Raw genomic sequence first — 12,923 nt, 5'->3', positions numbered from 1 at the left:
TCCAACTCTACAAGAGCACTTGTTGCTTATAGTAAGAAATATAAAAGATATTGATATATTAGTTATACTTGGCTAAAATTTCTAAAAGCACACTTTAAAAAATAGTTCAAAAAGACACCCACAAAATTAGTTCAAAATATGTAATACTATATCATCCTAGCAGAGGAGAGGAAATAGTAGTTGAGTAGCCCAACTTGCACTTCTCAATATCTTATGTGGAAATTTTAAACTGCTCCCAACTCTTTATAGCAATTCACTACACATCATCAAATATGATTCCACATCAACACATTTTTTTATCAATATAACCACAACAACTAAAAAAGAAGAATGTTCATGTAAAAGAGATACACATACTTGTATGGATGATGTTGCAAGACAAGTTTGGTTAACTTTTACAATTAAAAGATACATTTGTTTATTAGCAACATTAACAACTTTAGAATTGCAACCATTGATATAATATTGTCAAAAATATTAAAACTAGCATTCACACCTTAGTGTGCAATGGGTAGATTGAATTTGTCATTAGCTATTCAATATATTTTTAATATTTCATTATGAAATTTTATTCAAAATAAATTTTAATAGTAATTTTGAGGAATATTATAAGTGGACTTAAAGATTATATTTATTAATTGGATGTCATTTTAGAACTTGTATAGCCCATTTATAGCATCCTTATAGAAATATCTCTATAAAAGATTTCTTTGATAATGCAAAATCTTTCATATATGATTGTGTAATAGTACTAGTTTTATTGATTTTTTTTTATTGCTATTCTTCATATTTTTCTGCCATCTAGTCATTGTCATTGGCATCGATACTTACAAGCACCAAATCTAACTGTTTGTTAGTCTTTGAGCCCTAAAGACCTTTAAAGTGTGTCAAGATCCAACATTATTAGGGTTTTGTTAGTGTCACAATTGAAACCCCTAGTCGAACATCTCTTTGAACTTTGCAATTTATCATTCTAAAACCCTTTTGTCTTTCCTTGGTCCCATGCTCACGATTCAAAACATGTCCAATAATTGTATCCCATATCATTGAACAAGAGCATGGTGAGAAACGTGAAGATATAAATTGAAAGAAGATAATAAATGGAAAAAATGGATAGTACGGATATTTTGCATGGTCATCCATTCTCTATTGATGATACCGGGCATTGATCATTCAATTTAGCTTGTCCATCTCTTATGTGATATATTACCATTGCACAATGAGCACATGACAAATAAATTAAACTATAAGATTTACATTTACTATTCCAATTTAAAAGGTTGATATTTTGTGTAACCATTAGTTACAAAAGTGTAAAAATCCTAGTTTCATATGTCTCATGCGTGTATTTAAAATTCTCATACTAAGACATTTACGTGCATCATAGAGATAATAATGATAAAAAGAATATTGTGACATAGCTTTCACAAATCACAAACTATAGATCTCTTTCTTCTCTATTTGTAACTTTTATGCACATCCATCACCTATTATTACACACAAAAAGAAGGGAAATTTTGTTTATAAAGGAGTTTTCTTAGGTCAAACCCTGATTTAGAAATCAACCTTAAAATGTAAATAAATTGAACTTGACTTAAAAGTGCATTTTTGGATAACAGATGCTAGATCTAAATATAGAGTACCAATATCTTCATAAACCTTCTTGATTTCAAAATTTTCATGAAGATTCTTGTTGTTGACTTGTACACGACTTTGAAAAGAGAAGATCATGGAGAGCTTCACAAATGCATAAATATGCAAATACTCATACTCCTTAATGCGTTGATGTTTTCTCTCTAAATAGAAATGGAAAATTATAGTTGGGAGCTTGACTTGAACTTGTCGTATATCAGAATGACGGATGATACATTGCTTATATATCTCTCCTAATCATTTTATGATGTAAAACTCGAAGAACATAGATATGGATTTAATATTCTTTCATAATCACATTCCCTGAGTTATAATCTTTTTAAGGATTCTCCTACATTGTTCATGTATGTTGTCCATCATTTTACGTTTTTGAGAAAATGTCCACTTGAGCATTTTAAAATATAATAAACCGAGTCCATAAATTTTGTCAACACAACTTTCTTTTTGTGTAGACAACAAAGATGTTGGGGAAAATGATGAATTTGATTTCACAATTATTTGGTGTACTTGTATATTTATGTTCATTCACCCCTCAAAATGACCTCTCTTTGAGACATTATGTCAAACTAATCATATGTTGCATATGCTTTTTCACTATTCACCTTTTGTACATTTGGATTACATTTCTTGAAAGTTTTAAAAGCCTTTTTAACAAATCTATTTTTTTTATATCATCCCATTCAATGAGGTCGCATTTCCAAGTTTTGCATGCACAACAACCACACATTGAGACATTCATTCACCGAACTTTGTCCAATGATTTTCTGTCGTGGTGTGGTAAACTAGTTTTACACCTAGAAAGAAAATCTTTTTAGAAGTTTCTAGTTTCCAAGGAATTCATTTTGTAGATATAAATACCATCTCGTCATTGCACAAAGCTACAATTATTTTATTTGAGGTATTCCTATAATAAATATAGGACTTAATATAATACTATCAAAAATATTATATAATATTGTCAACAACCTTTATAGATTACCTATTACAAACAACTTTAGAATTACAACCATCGATATAATGTTGTCACAAATATTAACATTACAAGTATTATACCAATGACAGTTGTACGAGATCCTTTAGTAATCACAGTATGTTAATTGTTTCTTTATTATATTAAAAGATTAAGAAAAGGTTATTAAGGACAACCGTCACAATTAAAAGGAATTTGAAATTCAAGGGTCCGTTTGGCTGCGAGATTAAGAATATGGGAATAGGAATACAAATCCTGAAATTGTTATTCTATAATAGAAAATAAGAATATATGTTCCTATTCTTGTTTGGTTCAATCAGAATTTGATGGGGAATTGACAGACTGAAAAATTTATGTTTTCTCCAATAAATAAAATAGGAATAGGAATATGTATTCCAATTCTATCTAAATAGGTGAAATTGCAAATGCTCATTTTTGAGCCAAAATTAGAATACATATTCCTATTCACAATTCCAATTTGGTACACCCAAACAAAAGATTTGAAATTTTAAAAATTTATATATAAACATTCCACTCATATTCCTGCTGCCAAACGGACCAATACTATATTCAGATGCATATTCAATTGAAGGGGATCCAATCGTTACATATAAAGCCTCCTTGGGTTGAAAATCGTTTAAAAAAAATAAATGAATAGAAGATTTTGAATTAAAGAATCTGGTGAAAATTGTCCATAGCTGATCCTTTGTACTCAGGTGAAACCCTAGCGACTGCATTCAGCCGGAAAACCCTGTGGGAACCTCTTGCTGTCTGTACAGTAATTGTAAATCATGTAGTTCTTCCTCACCCATTCGAGTTTCTGCTGCTCGCTCGACTCCAACGCCTCCGCACCGTACCATGAATTCACAGAGCAATCGGAGGAGGCAGAGCATGTCTCTGCTTGGAAGTTTGAATAAGACGCCACAAATGGTGCTTTGCTCCAGTCGATCTTCACTGCACCGCCTCTGGTCGCCCACTCGTCAGCGTTCCAGAGGCTCGAATAAATTCTCATCGCTTGATTCTTCGGATACGCAACGCCCAAATCCTCGCTGTTCTTGAACACTCTCACCGGTGTTCCGTCAACAGAAAACCTGCACATGAATATCAGATATACACATTATATAACTAGAATATTAAGGATGTTAAAAGCACAAGAGCCAGGCCAAAGAGAGAATCTAGTAGGAGGGATTTGAAGTTGCAGGAACATTACTATCAACTCACATGATCTGTTTTGGATTCCAGAGGAGGGAGTAAGTGTGGAAGTCTGTGGTGGGGTCGAACCAGAGGTAGAATTGTTGCTCGCGGTTTCCTTTGCCATGAGAGAAGACATTGGTGTGCATTATGTACGGATCGCCCGAAAGATTCCCCAGGAACTCGAAGTCTATCTCATCGTGTGTAGTCCCTTGTGAGGAGAGCTGCAGCAGAACATGAACATTTTATTAGGTCATGCTCAAATTCCCACTAAAATATTAATACCGATCACGACTAACTTCAGGGCAAAAAAATCTATTGAAGGGAGCAACTTACATAGTATGCGGTGACTGTGCCGGCGGAATTACCAGGAACGAGCTTGATTTGCATATCAATTTTGCCAAAGAGATATTCGTTCTTGGATTGAAACCCTGAACCTGTTTTTCGTACAGCAGAGGCAGAGGAGGAGATAAGCACCAGTTCAACATATTGTAAAGAACAGGCGCACACATATATATAAATGGTAAGCAAATGAGATGAAGTATATATACCGGATGACTGATCGAGAGAGAGCTGCAAGTGTTGGCCATTGTCGAGTATCTTAGCACGATCATTCCCCCATGTGATGTCAAAGTCGTTATAGAAATCAGCAGAAACAAGGTGGGAGAAAGAGAGTGCAAGGCTTAAGAGGAGGAGACACGGTAACAGCTCCATTGGAAATTGAAGGCAAGAGTGCAAAATGTAGGAATAATGATAGAGGTAAAGATGATGTAAATGCTGGATTACAGAGAATATCGAAGGGGTTTATATAGGCGGGGTCAAGGAAAGGAAGGGAAAGGGGCAAGAAAGTTCCCTAAATTTGTTTGTTGGATGAGTTGGAGAGCAGTCGCTTTTCCCAGGGTTTTTGTTGGACGCGGAGTTCCAGCTGGGTGTATTGTTGAGGACGGCTATCATAATTGTGCGCTTTTCGAAAGAGTTGTATTCCATTAACCGTGGGTGCAGTTTCGGGGCGCGAAAAAGCAATGTAAAGTAAGTGCATTTTCGTGGCTGTATAGCTACGGGCAAAAGTATCTTCGATATCGACATCTCTCCGTCCTCTAAGCGGTCAAATGCCGCATAGAACGTTTATCTTTTTCTATTATTCAAACCGAGGATTCTAGGAGGGGGACTATTTAGTGGGCTGTCATGTTATTGCAATAGTTTTAAATTGCAATGGTACATTTTGTGAATTAAAAATGATTTTCATTTCATTCAATATGTCGGATAAAAATATATATTTATATAATAATAAATAATAAATAATAAATGAGTTATAGTCAATTTTGATTGTATAGCTTTAATTAATAAATAAAGTTATAATTATATGATTAGTAATAAATATATGGTTTTGATATGGAAACAATTTGTTTTATGAGAAATTTGTTTGTGTAGTATGGAAATTATCTCGACTTAATATTTTTATTGGCAAAACATAAAATGTGTAAATATAGATATAATAGTACTATAGGAAATATAGAATGACTTTGGAATCAAATAGCAAAGAGCAAATCTCAACTAAAATATGCGAGCAATTTGAAAAACATCCAAAGAGGATGATAGAGAACCATCTTAAAGAAATAAATGGCTTAAATATCATTACTTACAAGGAGAGGAGACTAACATCCCACATAGAAAATAAACACCCAACTCAAGAGCATACATTCACAAATCATTATCTAAATATAAGAGGCACAGGAAGAAAGCCCACAACCCTTACTCCTTCATAGATACTTTGCTTCTCTTTACATTTACATAGCAGTGCCCAAATTTACCATGGCTCAAGCATACTTAAGATTACATTCACTGGTATCCCACAAACCAGGGTGATAATTATTATTGGGCGACCTATACAAGAGAATGAGCTTTTCTTGTTGGAAGACAAAACTTTACAATATCCTTTGTGGTTAAGGAGATGCAATGAAGCCTTGCACATGCTATGAATAACTTCATTTTTCATTCAGTCAATGTTTTCCGTGAATACATATAGATTGTTTCCTAGAGTTTCCCCATGATGGACTTTCATTACGATCTTCTAATTATCATACGTAGATGCTAAATTTGGCTTCTTTTGGATGGACTCTCTAGGAAACAAACCACCTATTTCAGTCTGACCTTTAAATAAGTCATAACCTCTCGTAGTCACTTAAGATGCATGATTAGTGGTGAATTCATCTTAAACAAATTCAAACATAATTTGAGATAAAGCACCAAAGTCCTAATATAAACCAAAATAATTAGAGAGAAATATACATAGGAAATGGGAGGAAAGTAGAGATTTGGGAGACACAGGGGAGATGATAGGAGATTATATCATAGATATAAAAAGTGAAGAATGACACAAATCATAATTTTCTATTAATGATGTGGCGGCAACAAAAAAGTGATGCAAGAAAAATACTTAAAGGAACCACAAAACAAGGCAACCACGAGAAAAGACCAAGCTAGGCCAATATGCAAACACAAAAAAGGGATTAGATAATAATAAAAATAGACGTTTCCATCAAGTTCATACGAACTTTACAACTATTTTAAGCCCGCTATGTGAGTGGTATGCTTCCATAGATGTGAGATTGACATTACTATTTGCAAGGTAATTTGTAACTCTAATCCCTTCTTTATAGAAATGGTAATTTTGAAAGAAGTGAAGCAGTTCTTGAGATTCTAAGACTATTTGCTTTGATTTCCAATTTGAAATCTATCAAGTAGGTTTATAGCACTGATACAAAAATAAACGAGTCTCCTTAAACAAATGCATGAGAAATGTTAATCTTCTTAGCTAATTTGAGTCTTGAGAATAGAGCCTTGGCTTCTGCAGCACTATTGGAATTATCTAGAATTTTATAGGCTTTGGTTATTATAACTACACCCTCATGTGATCTAAGAACACAATTGATATGAGAAATCCTTTGAAGGGGAGGGATATTTAATTCCACTGTAATATAATTTGTGAAACCTAATATATGGAAAAGGATATGTAAACTTAGAAGTATAGGTTTTAACATTTTTAAAAATTATTGCTTGATTTGCACTAACTAAATTTTAACTAACAAAGATTGTTTCTTGAAAGATTCTTTTATTCCTTCCCCTCTATTTAAATTTTATATTATCGCAAAAGGTGAAACTATCCAAATGTCTTCAAAAAGGGAATCATAATGGAGTGAGGGCTAGCTCTTGAAAGAACCTCTTTAAAAGAATTTAAAAGTGAGGGTGACTAATGCAATTTCCCTTTTCAACTAATTCTAATATTATTGTAAGAAATAATAGTAAACTATGAAGTGAGATCTTGCATTTATTATATTTAAAAATAGTTTTAATTAAATATTATAAATTTTGAGGAGTAATATATTGAGTTTACATTTATTTCTCTATTCTTTTTTTCCTTTAGATAAATATAAGAACTCTTAGTATTCGCATAAATAAGTTCACAATTTATTTTAGACACTGTTGGTTTCTTTAATTAAATATGTGAATTAAGTAGAGTTGTTACATTGTTGTTAAGTAAATGATGTCCAAACATGTTAGTGTTTGTACTCCTTAGAATGGTATGATAGTTTTTGTACAAAGTCATGGTTATCATACTTTTTAGATATGCTAATTTTTCCATAATTATTTGAAGGACTATAAGTTTTATGATAGTTTTTGTACAAAGTCATGGTTATCATACTTTTTAGACATGCTAGTTTTTCCATAATTATTTGAAGGACTATAAGTATTTCTTAAAAATGTATTTGGATCTTAAATTTGTTATTTGATTCAATTATAAAAAGTATATGTTTTCCTTTATTAAATTATAAATATTCTAGGGAGAGAATAACTGTTTTGATTTCATTGAAGATATCCTATGTAAACTGGACATATATACTCCCACTTTTAAAATAAATTATTTTTGTAAGCACCTAGAGCATGCCATCTCTCCTAGTTTTTCATAAGGTGCACACATTATTCACCCATTGTATTATGCATATCTATACTATTTAAATGATCATATGGTTGCATGGCTTCCTTTGCGTAGCTTCCTAAGCTACTTCAGAGATTCAAGAAGGGTATGAAGTGGAGATAACAATATAAATGATTAAAGAAACTTCTCATGATGTTGAAGTCCTTATTTTTATCAACAAACTAAGTATAGTAACATTATTGTGTAATATATTCCTATATTGAACTATATTTCAAGACATTCAATTGTACTCATTTTTGATATCCTATCTCATCCTCACATATTTGAGCATTGCTCGCATATCTCAAATGTAGAATGTAATGAACACTTATATTGAAGTATTAAAAAACATAATCTTGTAAGAAATGTTCACTTATTTCAATCATACTATCTTTGATTATTTATACGATTAAATAATATATATTTTATGATATTTAACTTGGGGGAATATGTACCCTAGTGATTTGAAAACCCTATAAATAAATTCCTAAACACTGCTAGTTTCCATTGAAGACTAGGCACAAAAGAATAGGATGAAATAGAAAATTCAAGTGTACACTAGAGAAAATTCAATTTTTGGTACAGGGCTTGCTAGAGAAGTTGTGATGTTTTATTGTTGTCTCTATTTCTTTGCTTTAGAGAAATAAATATATAAGTCACTTTAGAAAGAATGATAATATCACGTTGTACTAAGTTCAACCTAAAACTAATAAAGATAGAGTTCCTTCGAACATTTCTTGTTTTCAATATGGTAGAGTGTTCCTATTGATTCTTTGTGTTTCAAATTCCATGAGAGGTCTAGAGAATTAAAAATTGAAAATTTCAAGTTTAAAATTTGTTGGAATTCACTGATAAGTCTAAATGTGTGATGCAATGGTTTAATGAACATTTTTTTAAATTTACTTTGTGATTCCTTTGCAAATCAAATATTCATTTTATTTAAATATGAATATTCATTAATGGTGAAGTGAATATAAATATACTCCCTCATATTTTTTCATGTTTAAAGATTGAATTTGTTGAGAAAGAAAATACACCCACTTTATTAACATTACACCTACTTTATGTTAACATAATATGAAAGAACATATTTATTTGACTAAACATTATATTTGAATATAAATCATTTTTTATTTTCTTTTATTCTTGTCAATCTTATTTATGAGATGTGAAATTCGAATTTTTTTCTTTCTTTAAATGCTCACTAGAAAAATAGCTATTAATAAATTTATTTAAAAAATAAAAATTAATAGAACAAATTTAGAATAAGTAACAAGATAGATGAAATAGTTAACTGTTAAAATTAGATTGCTAAACATGGTTTGAAACATTAAGGAAAAAATAATAAAGTTTAGATCAAAAGGTTATGCATCTCAATCTGATAGACTCTGAGTAATTAATGACATTAATGACCTAAAACAGCTGTTCTAAATAATTATTAAGCATCTTCTTTTAATAAATAAAAAATGCATCACAATTAAACAATGTTATTGTAACAGCCCACGGGATAGGTCGCTGGTCCAAATAGTCGCACTCCAACTTCACTCGTTTGACCGCTTAGCAGATGATGAGACGCCAGAAAATGAATTGTAAGAAGCGTGGAACTCATGGAATACATCTGTTTCAGAAAGCCCACACCTTCGCCAGCTGTACACAACAAAAATCTCCTCACGCTCTAAATACAAAGTGCGCTCCAACTCTCAACACGCGTTTTAGGGAAACTTCTTCCTACCTTCCTTCCTTTCCTCATCCTACATAAATCCCACTGATATTCCTCTGCAATCAACATTCACATCATTAACACTCTCCGTATTCCTACGCTCTACGTTCTCGTCTTCCATTCTCAATGGACCATCTCATTCTATGTATCCTCTTCAGCTTTGCACTTTCACTCTCCCACCATGTTTCTGCAGATTTTTATAATGACTTTGACATCACATGGGGAAATGATCGTGCTAAGATACTTGAAAATGGCCAAAGCTGGCAGCTTACTCTCGATCAGTCCTCAGGTACTTCATCTCATTTGCTTACTGCTTCTTATATATATGTGTGTTATTTTTACAGTACGTTGAATGGATTCTTATATCCTCCTCTGCCTTTGGTGTGTGAAAACAGGTTCGGGGTTCCAATCAAAGAATGAATATCTCTTTGGCAAGATTGATATGCAAATCAAGCTGGTAGCCGGTAACTCGGCCGGTACCGTTACTGCATATTATGTGAGTCAGTCCCTTCAATTATTTTTTCCTTCTGAAATTAGTAGTGGTCGGTATTTGTATTGTTGTGTGAATTTGAGCATGGCCTAATAAAATGTACTCTTCATGTTCTGCCGCAGTTGTCTTCGCAAGGGGCTACACACGACGAGATAGACTTTGAATTCTTGGGAAACCTGTCCGGAGATCCGTACATAATGCACACCAATGTGTTCTCTCAGGGCAAAGGGAACCGCGAGCAGCAATTCTACCTCTGGTTCGACCCCACCGCAGACTTCCACACCTACTCCCTCCTCTGGAATCCCAAGCAGATCATGTGAGTTGATAATGTCAAATCCCTCTTTGGCCTGGCCCTCCTGCTTTTAACATCGTCATTACTGTAGATAATAACGTGCACTTCTGACATTGTGCAGGTTTTCCGTTTATGGAACGCCGGTGAGAGTGTTCAAGAACAGCGAGGATTTGGGCGTTGCATATCCGAAGAATCAGGCGATGAGAATATATTCGAGCCTCTGGAACGCCGACAACTGGGCGACCAGAGGCGGTGCAGTGAAGATCGACTGGAGCAAATCCCCATTTGTGGCGTCTTATGCAAACTTCAAAGCAGAGAAATGCTCTGCCTCCTCCGATTGCTCTGTCAATTCATGGTATGGTGAGGAGGCATTGGAGTCGAGCGAGCAGCAGAAACTGGAATGGGTGAGGAAGAATTACATGATTTACAATTACTGTACAGACAGCAAAAGGTTCCCACAGGGGTTTCCTGCCGAGTGCACTCGCTAGAGTTTCGACTGAGTTAAAAGGGATCAACCTCCACCAAGTTCCGCCGAATTCTTTTATTCTTTCAATTCTAAGCCCAAAAGGCTACATTTGTAATATATATATATATCTTAATTTATATTGTTCTCACTGGCGGGTAATGTTCTTCTATATTCTTGGGTTTCTTGGCACCTATGTTTGAAATGTCTTATCGTTAAAAATTCAAATTGGGTTCATAGATCACAGGTCCATTTTATTCATTTATGGAAGTAGTAGATCAAATACATAAAGTGATATGTTGACAATAAACAAGAGTGTCCTATATGACATATCAACATGTGAAGGAGAATCTAGAATCTTTAACTATATGTAAAAGGGACAATTTTAACTATATCTAAAAATATAGAAAATGTGAATGAACTATGTTGTTGACGATAATTAAGTCGATAGGCTTCTCCAAAATACATGCATTTATTGTCTCACGCACAATCGGCTATCTCACACAAAAATTACAATGTGTATGTTTATGCCAACACATTGTTCTGCTTATGTCTCATTGGGGTTAAGGGGCAATAACTAACAAATTTCTCTCTCACCAGCAATCGTCGTCCTTTCCCATCTAATCATCTGTAGTTATTGCGATGAATTTGTGAGGGTTCCTCAACTAAGTGTTTCGGTAATGTGCTAGCCATTTTTAATTTTACTTGTTTGCTCACTTAATTTTAATTTAATGTGCGAATGAAGATTTGAGGAAGGGTTGAGGGCCTTATTGTTTTATATTTTTTCTGATATATTAAATTTATTTTCAAGGCATTATTGTGTCGTCTCTTGTTTTAAAGTTTTGAAAAAAAAGGATATTGATTTATAAGTGAAAGTTGTACTTCATGTTTATTTTTTAATTGAATAAGAAAACATCTCTTTAATATATATTTTACTAATTTATTGTTTGAGAGTAGCATTTTTAATTATTTCTATAATGAATTAAATGTAATCATTTTCATTAACATTTCTATTACATTTAATTCTAAAATTAGAATTAGTTTCTAAAAACTCCATGTTTTAAATAAATTAATGATATATTCATATATAAAAGATGTTTTCTCCTTTAGTTTAAAAAATAATTTATTTAGGTGAAGTATTGGTTATATATTTTTATTTTGACAATATTTTACATTAGAATTTCTTTTAAGTTTTTTTATTCCATATATATTCTTCACATTTTAATGCTAAGTAGAGACATTGATTTTTATTACATTTAGATTTGGTGCTTATATTCATTTTAGATTTTATTATATATGTACATTATCTTAAGCCTCTTCTAATTTTTTGTAATCATAAATTTAACAATATAAGTGTATACATATATTAATGCTCATGTTTTAAAATAATTTCATACAATATGTTAGACTAACTATGATAAATTAATATTAAATAAGTTATATCATTTTACGAAATCTTGTAATATTACATGTATAATAGCTTAATTTGAAGAGATTTGAGTTGTTAATTAAAAAAAGTTAGTCTATTTAGTTTGACATAATACTAATCTTAAACCACGTCATAATTCTATGACAATCTTAAATATAGCTATGATGTAAATATTAACTCTAACTATAATCTTAATTGTAAACACTAAAACATAATTTCTACAACAACTTCATTTTATTTAACTTCAACTATGATACTAACCATCACATAAACCCTAACTTATTATATACCTTGTTGACACACAATTATTGGTTTTAAAAATTAAATATTAATTAATATATACCTAAATATATAATTAATCAAATATAAATAATAATTAAAAAGTTAAAAAATTATTACAAACTTCAAGTTAAATATAATCATAAAATTCTTAAATAAATTAAAAAATACAAATAAATCTATTATGTATTAATTCATCTCATTCAACTCATATATAATTATTTGTTTACTATTATTATTTAAAAAATATCGTTTCAAAAAATTCAATATCTATTTAAATAATATGAATATTACATTTTACCACTCTCAAAATATAATGAATAACTAGTAATGTCATTCTTTTATCAAATGTGTCAGGTGACATATCTAAACCCACTCAAACCCCGATTAGAGTGCAAGAAGAGACTCCAATAGAGGTGAGTAAATCTTCTTCATTTTCCTTCTCTTGTACCAGACTATT

At 31.9% G+C, this 12,923-nt stretch overlaps 2 protein-coding genes across 2 annotated transcripts; one reads left to right on the top strand and one right to left on the bottom strand.

Moving 5' to 3' along the window:
* Nucleotides 1-3,163: 3,163 nt before the first annotated feature.
* Nucleotides 3,164-4,587, bottom strand: LOC149564108 (xyloglucan endotransglucosylase protein 1-like). Its single transcript, XM_089827187.1, has 4 exons — nucleotides 4,366-4,587; nucleotides 4,151-4,251; nucleotides 3,845-4,038; nucleotides 3,164-3,714 (listed from the first exon to the last, which is right to left on the bottom strand). Exons 1-4 carry the CDS (start codon nucleotides 4,526-4,528, stop codon nucleotides 3,348-3,350), a joined length of 825 nt encoding a protein of 274 aa, XP_089683313.1. The 5' UTR covers nucleotides 4,529-4,587; the 3' UTR covers nucleotides 3,164-3,347.
* A 4,987-nt stretch (nucleotides 4,588-9,574) lies between these two features.
* On the top strand, nucleotides 9,575-10,906 carry LOC149564107 (xyloglucan endotransglucosylase protein 1-like). Its single transcript, XM_089827188.1, has 4 exons — nucleotides 9,575-9,799; nucleotides 9,906-10,006; nucleotides 10,123-10,316; nucleotides 10,414-10,906. Exons 1-4 carry the CDS (start codon nucleotides 9,637-9,639, stop codon nucleotides 10,778-10,780), a joined length of 825 nt encoding a protein of 274 aa, XP_089683314.1. The 5' UTR covers nucleotides 9,575-9,636; the 3' UTR covers nucleotides 10,781-10,906.
* Nucleotides 10,907-12,923: the final 2,017 nt, after the last annotated feature.

The sequence above is a fragment of the Cupressus sempervirens genome, chromosome 4 (assembly GCF_028749045.1).
Source record: "Cupressus sempervirens isolate cs-2001-9-10 chromosome 4, ASM2874904v1, whole genome shotgun sequence".
In the NCBI taxonomy this organism is placed as follows: Eukaryota; Viridiplantae; Streptophyta; class Pinopsida; order Cupressales; family Cupressaceae; genus Cupressus; species Cupressus sempervirens.
Note: the sequence above shows the minus strand (reverse complement) of the source record. Positions and strands in the feature narration are given on the sequence as shown.

Excerpts from the sequence above, each read along its gene's own strand:
- LOC149564108 (XM_089827187.1), bottom strand. The coding sequence starts at position 4,528 with ATGGAGCTGTTACCGTGTCTCCTCCTCTTAAGCCTTGCACTCTCTTTC. Across the intron at positions 4,252-4,365 it reads CTCTCTCGATCAGTCATCCG|GTTCAGGGTTTCAATCCAAG; the intron begins GTATATATACTT and ends TACGAAAAACAG. Across the intron at positions 3,715-3,844 it reads TGGAATCCAAAACAGATCAT|GTTTTCTGTTGACGGAACAC; the intron begins GTGAGTTGATAG and ends ATTCATGTGCAG.
- LOC149564107 (XM_089827188.1), top strand. The coding sequence starts at position 9,637 with ATGGACCATCTCATTCTATGTATCCTCTTCAGCTTTGCACTTTCACTC. Across the intron at positions 10,007-10,122 it reads GTACCGTTACTGCATATTAT|TTGTCTTCGCAAGGGGCTAC; the intron begins GTGAGTCAGTCC and ends GTTCTGCCGCAG. Across the intron at positions 10,317-10,413 it reads TGGAATCCCAAGCAGATCAT|GTTTTCCGTTTATGGAACGC; the intron begins GTGAGTTGATAA and ends GACATTGTGCAG.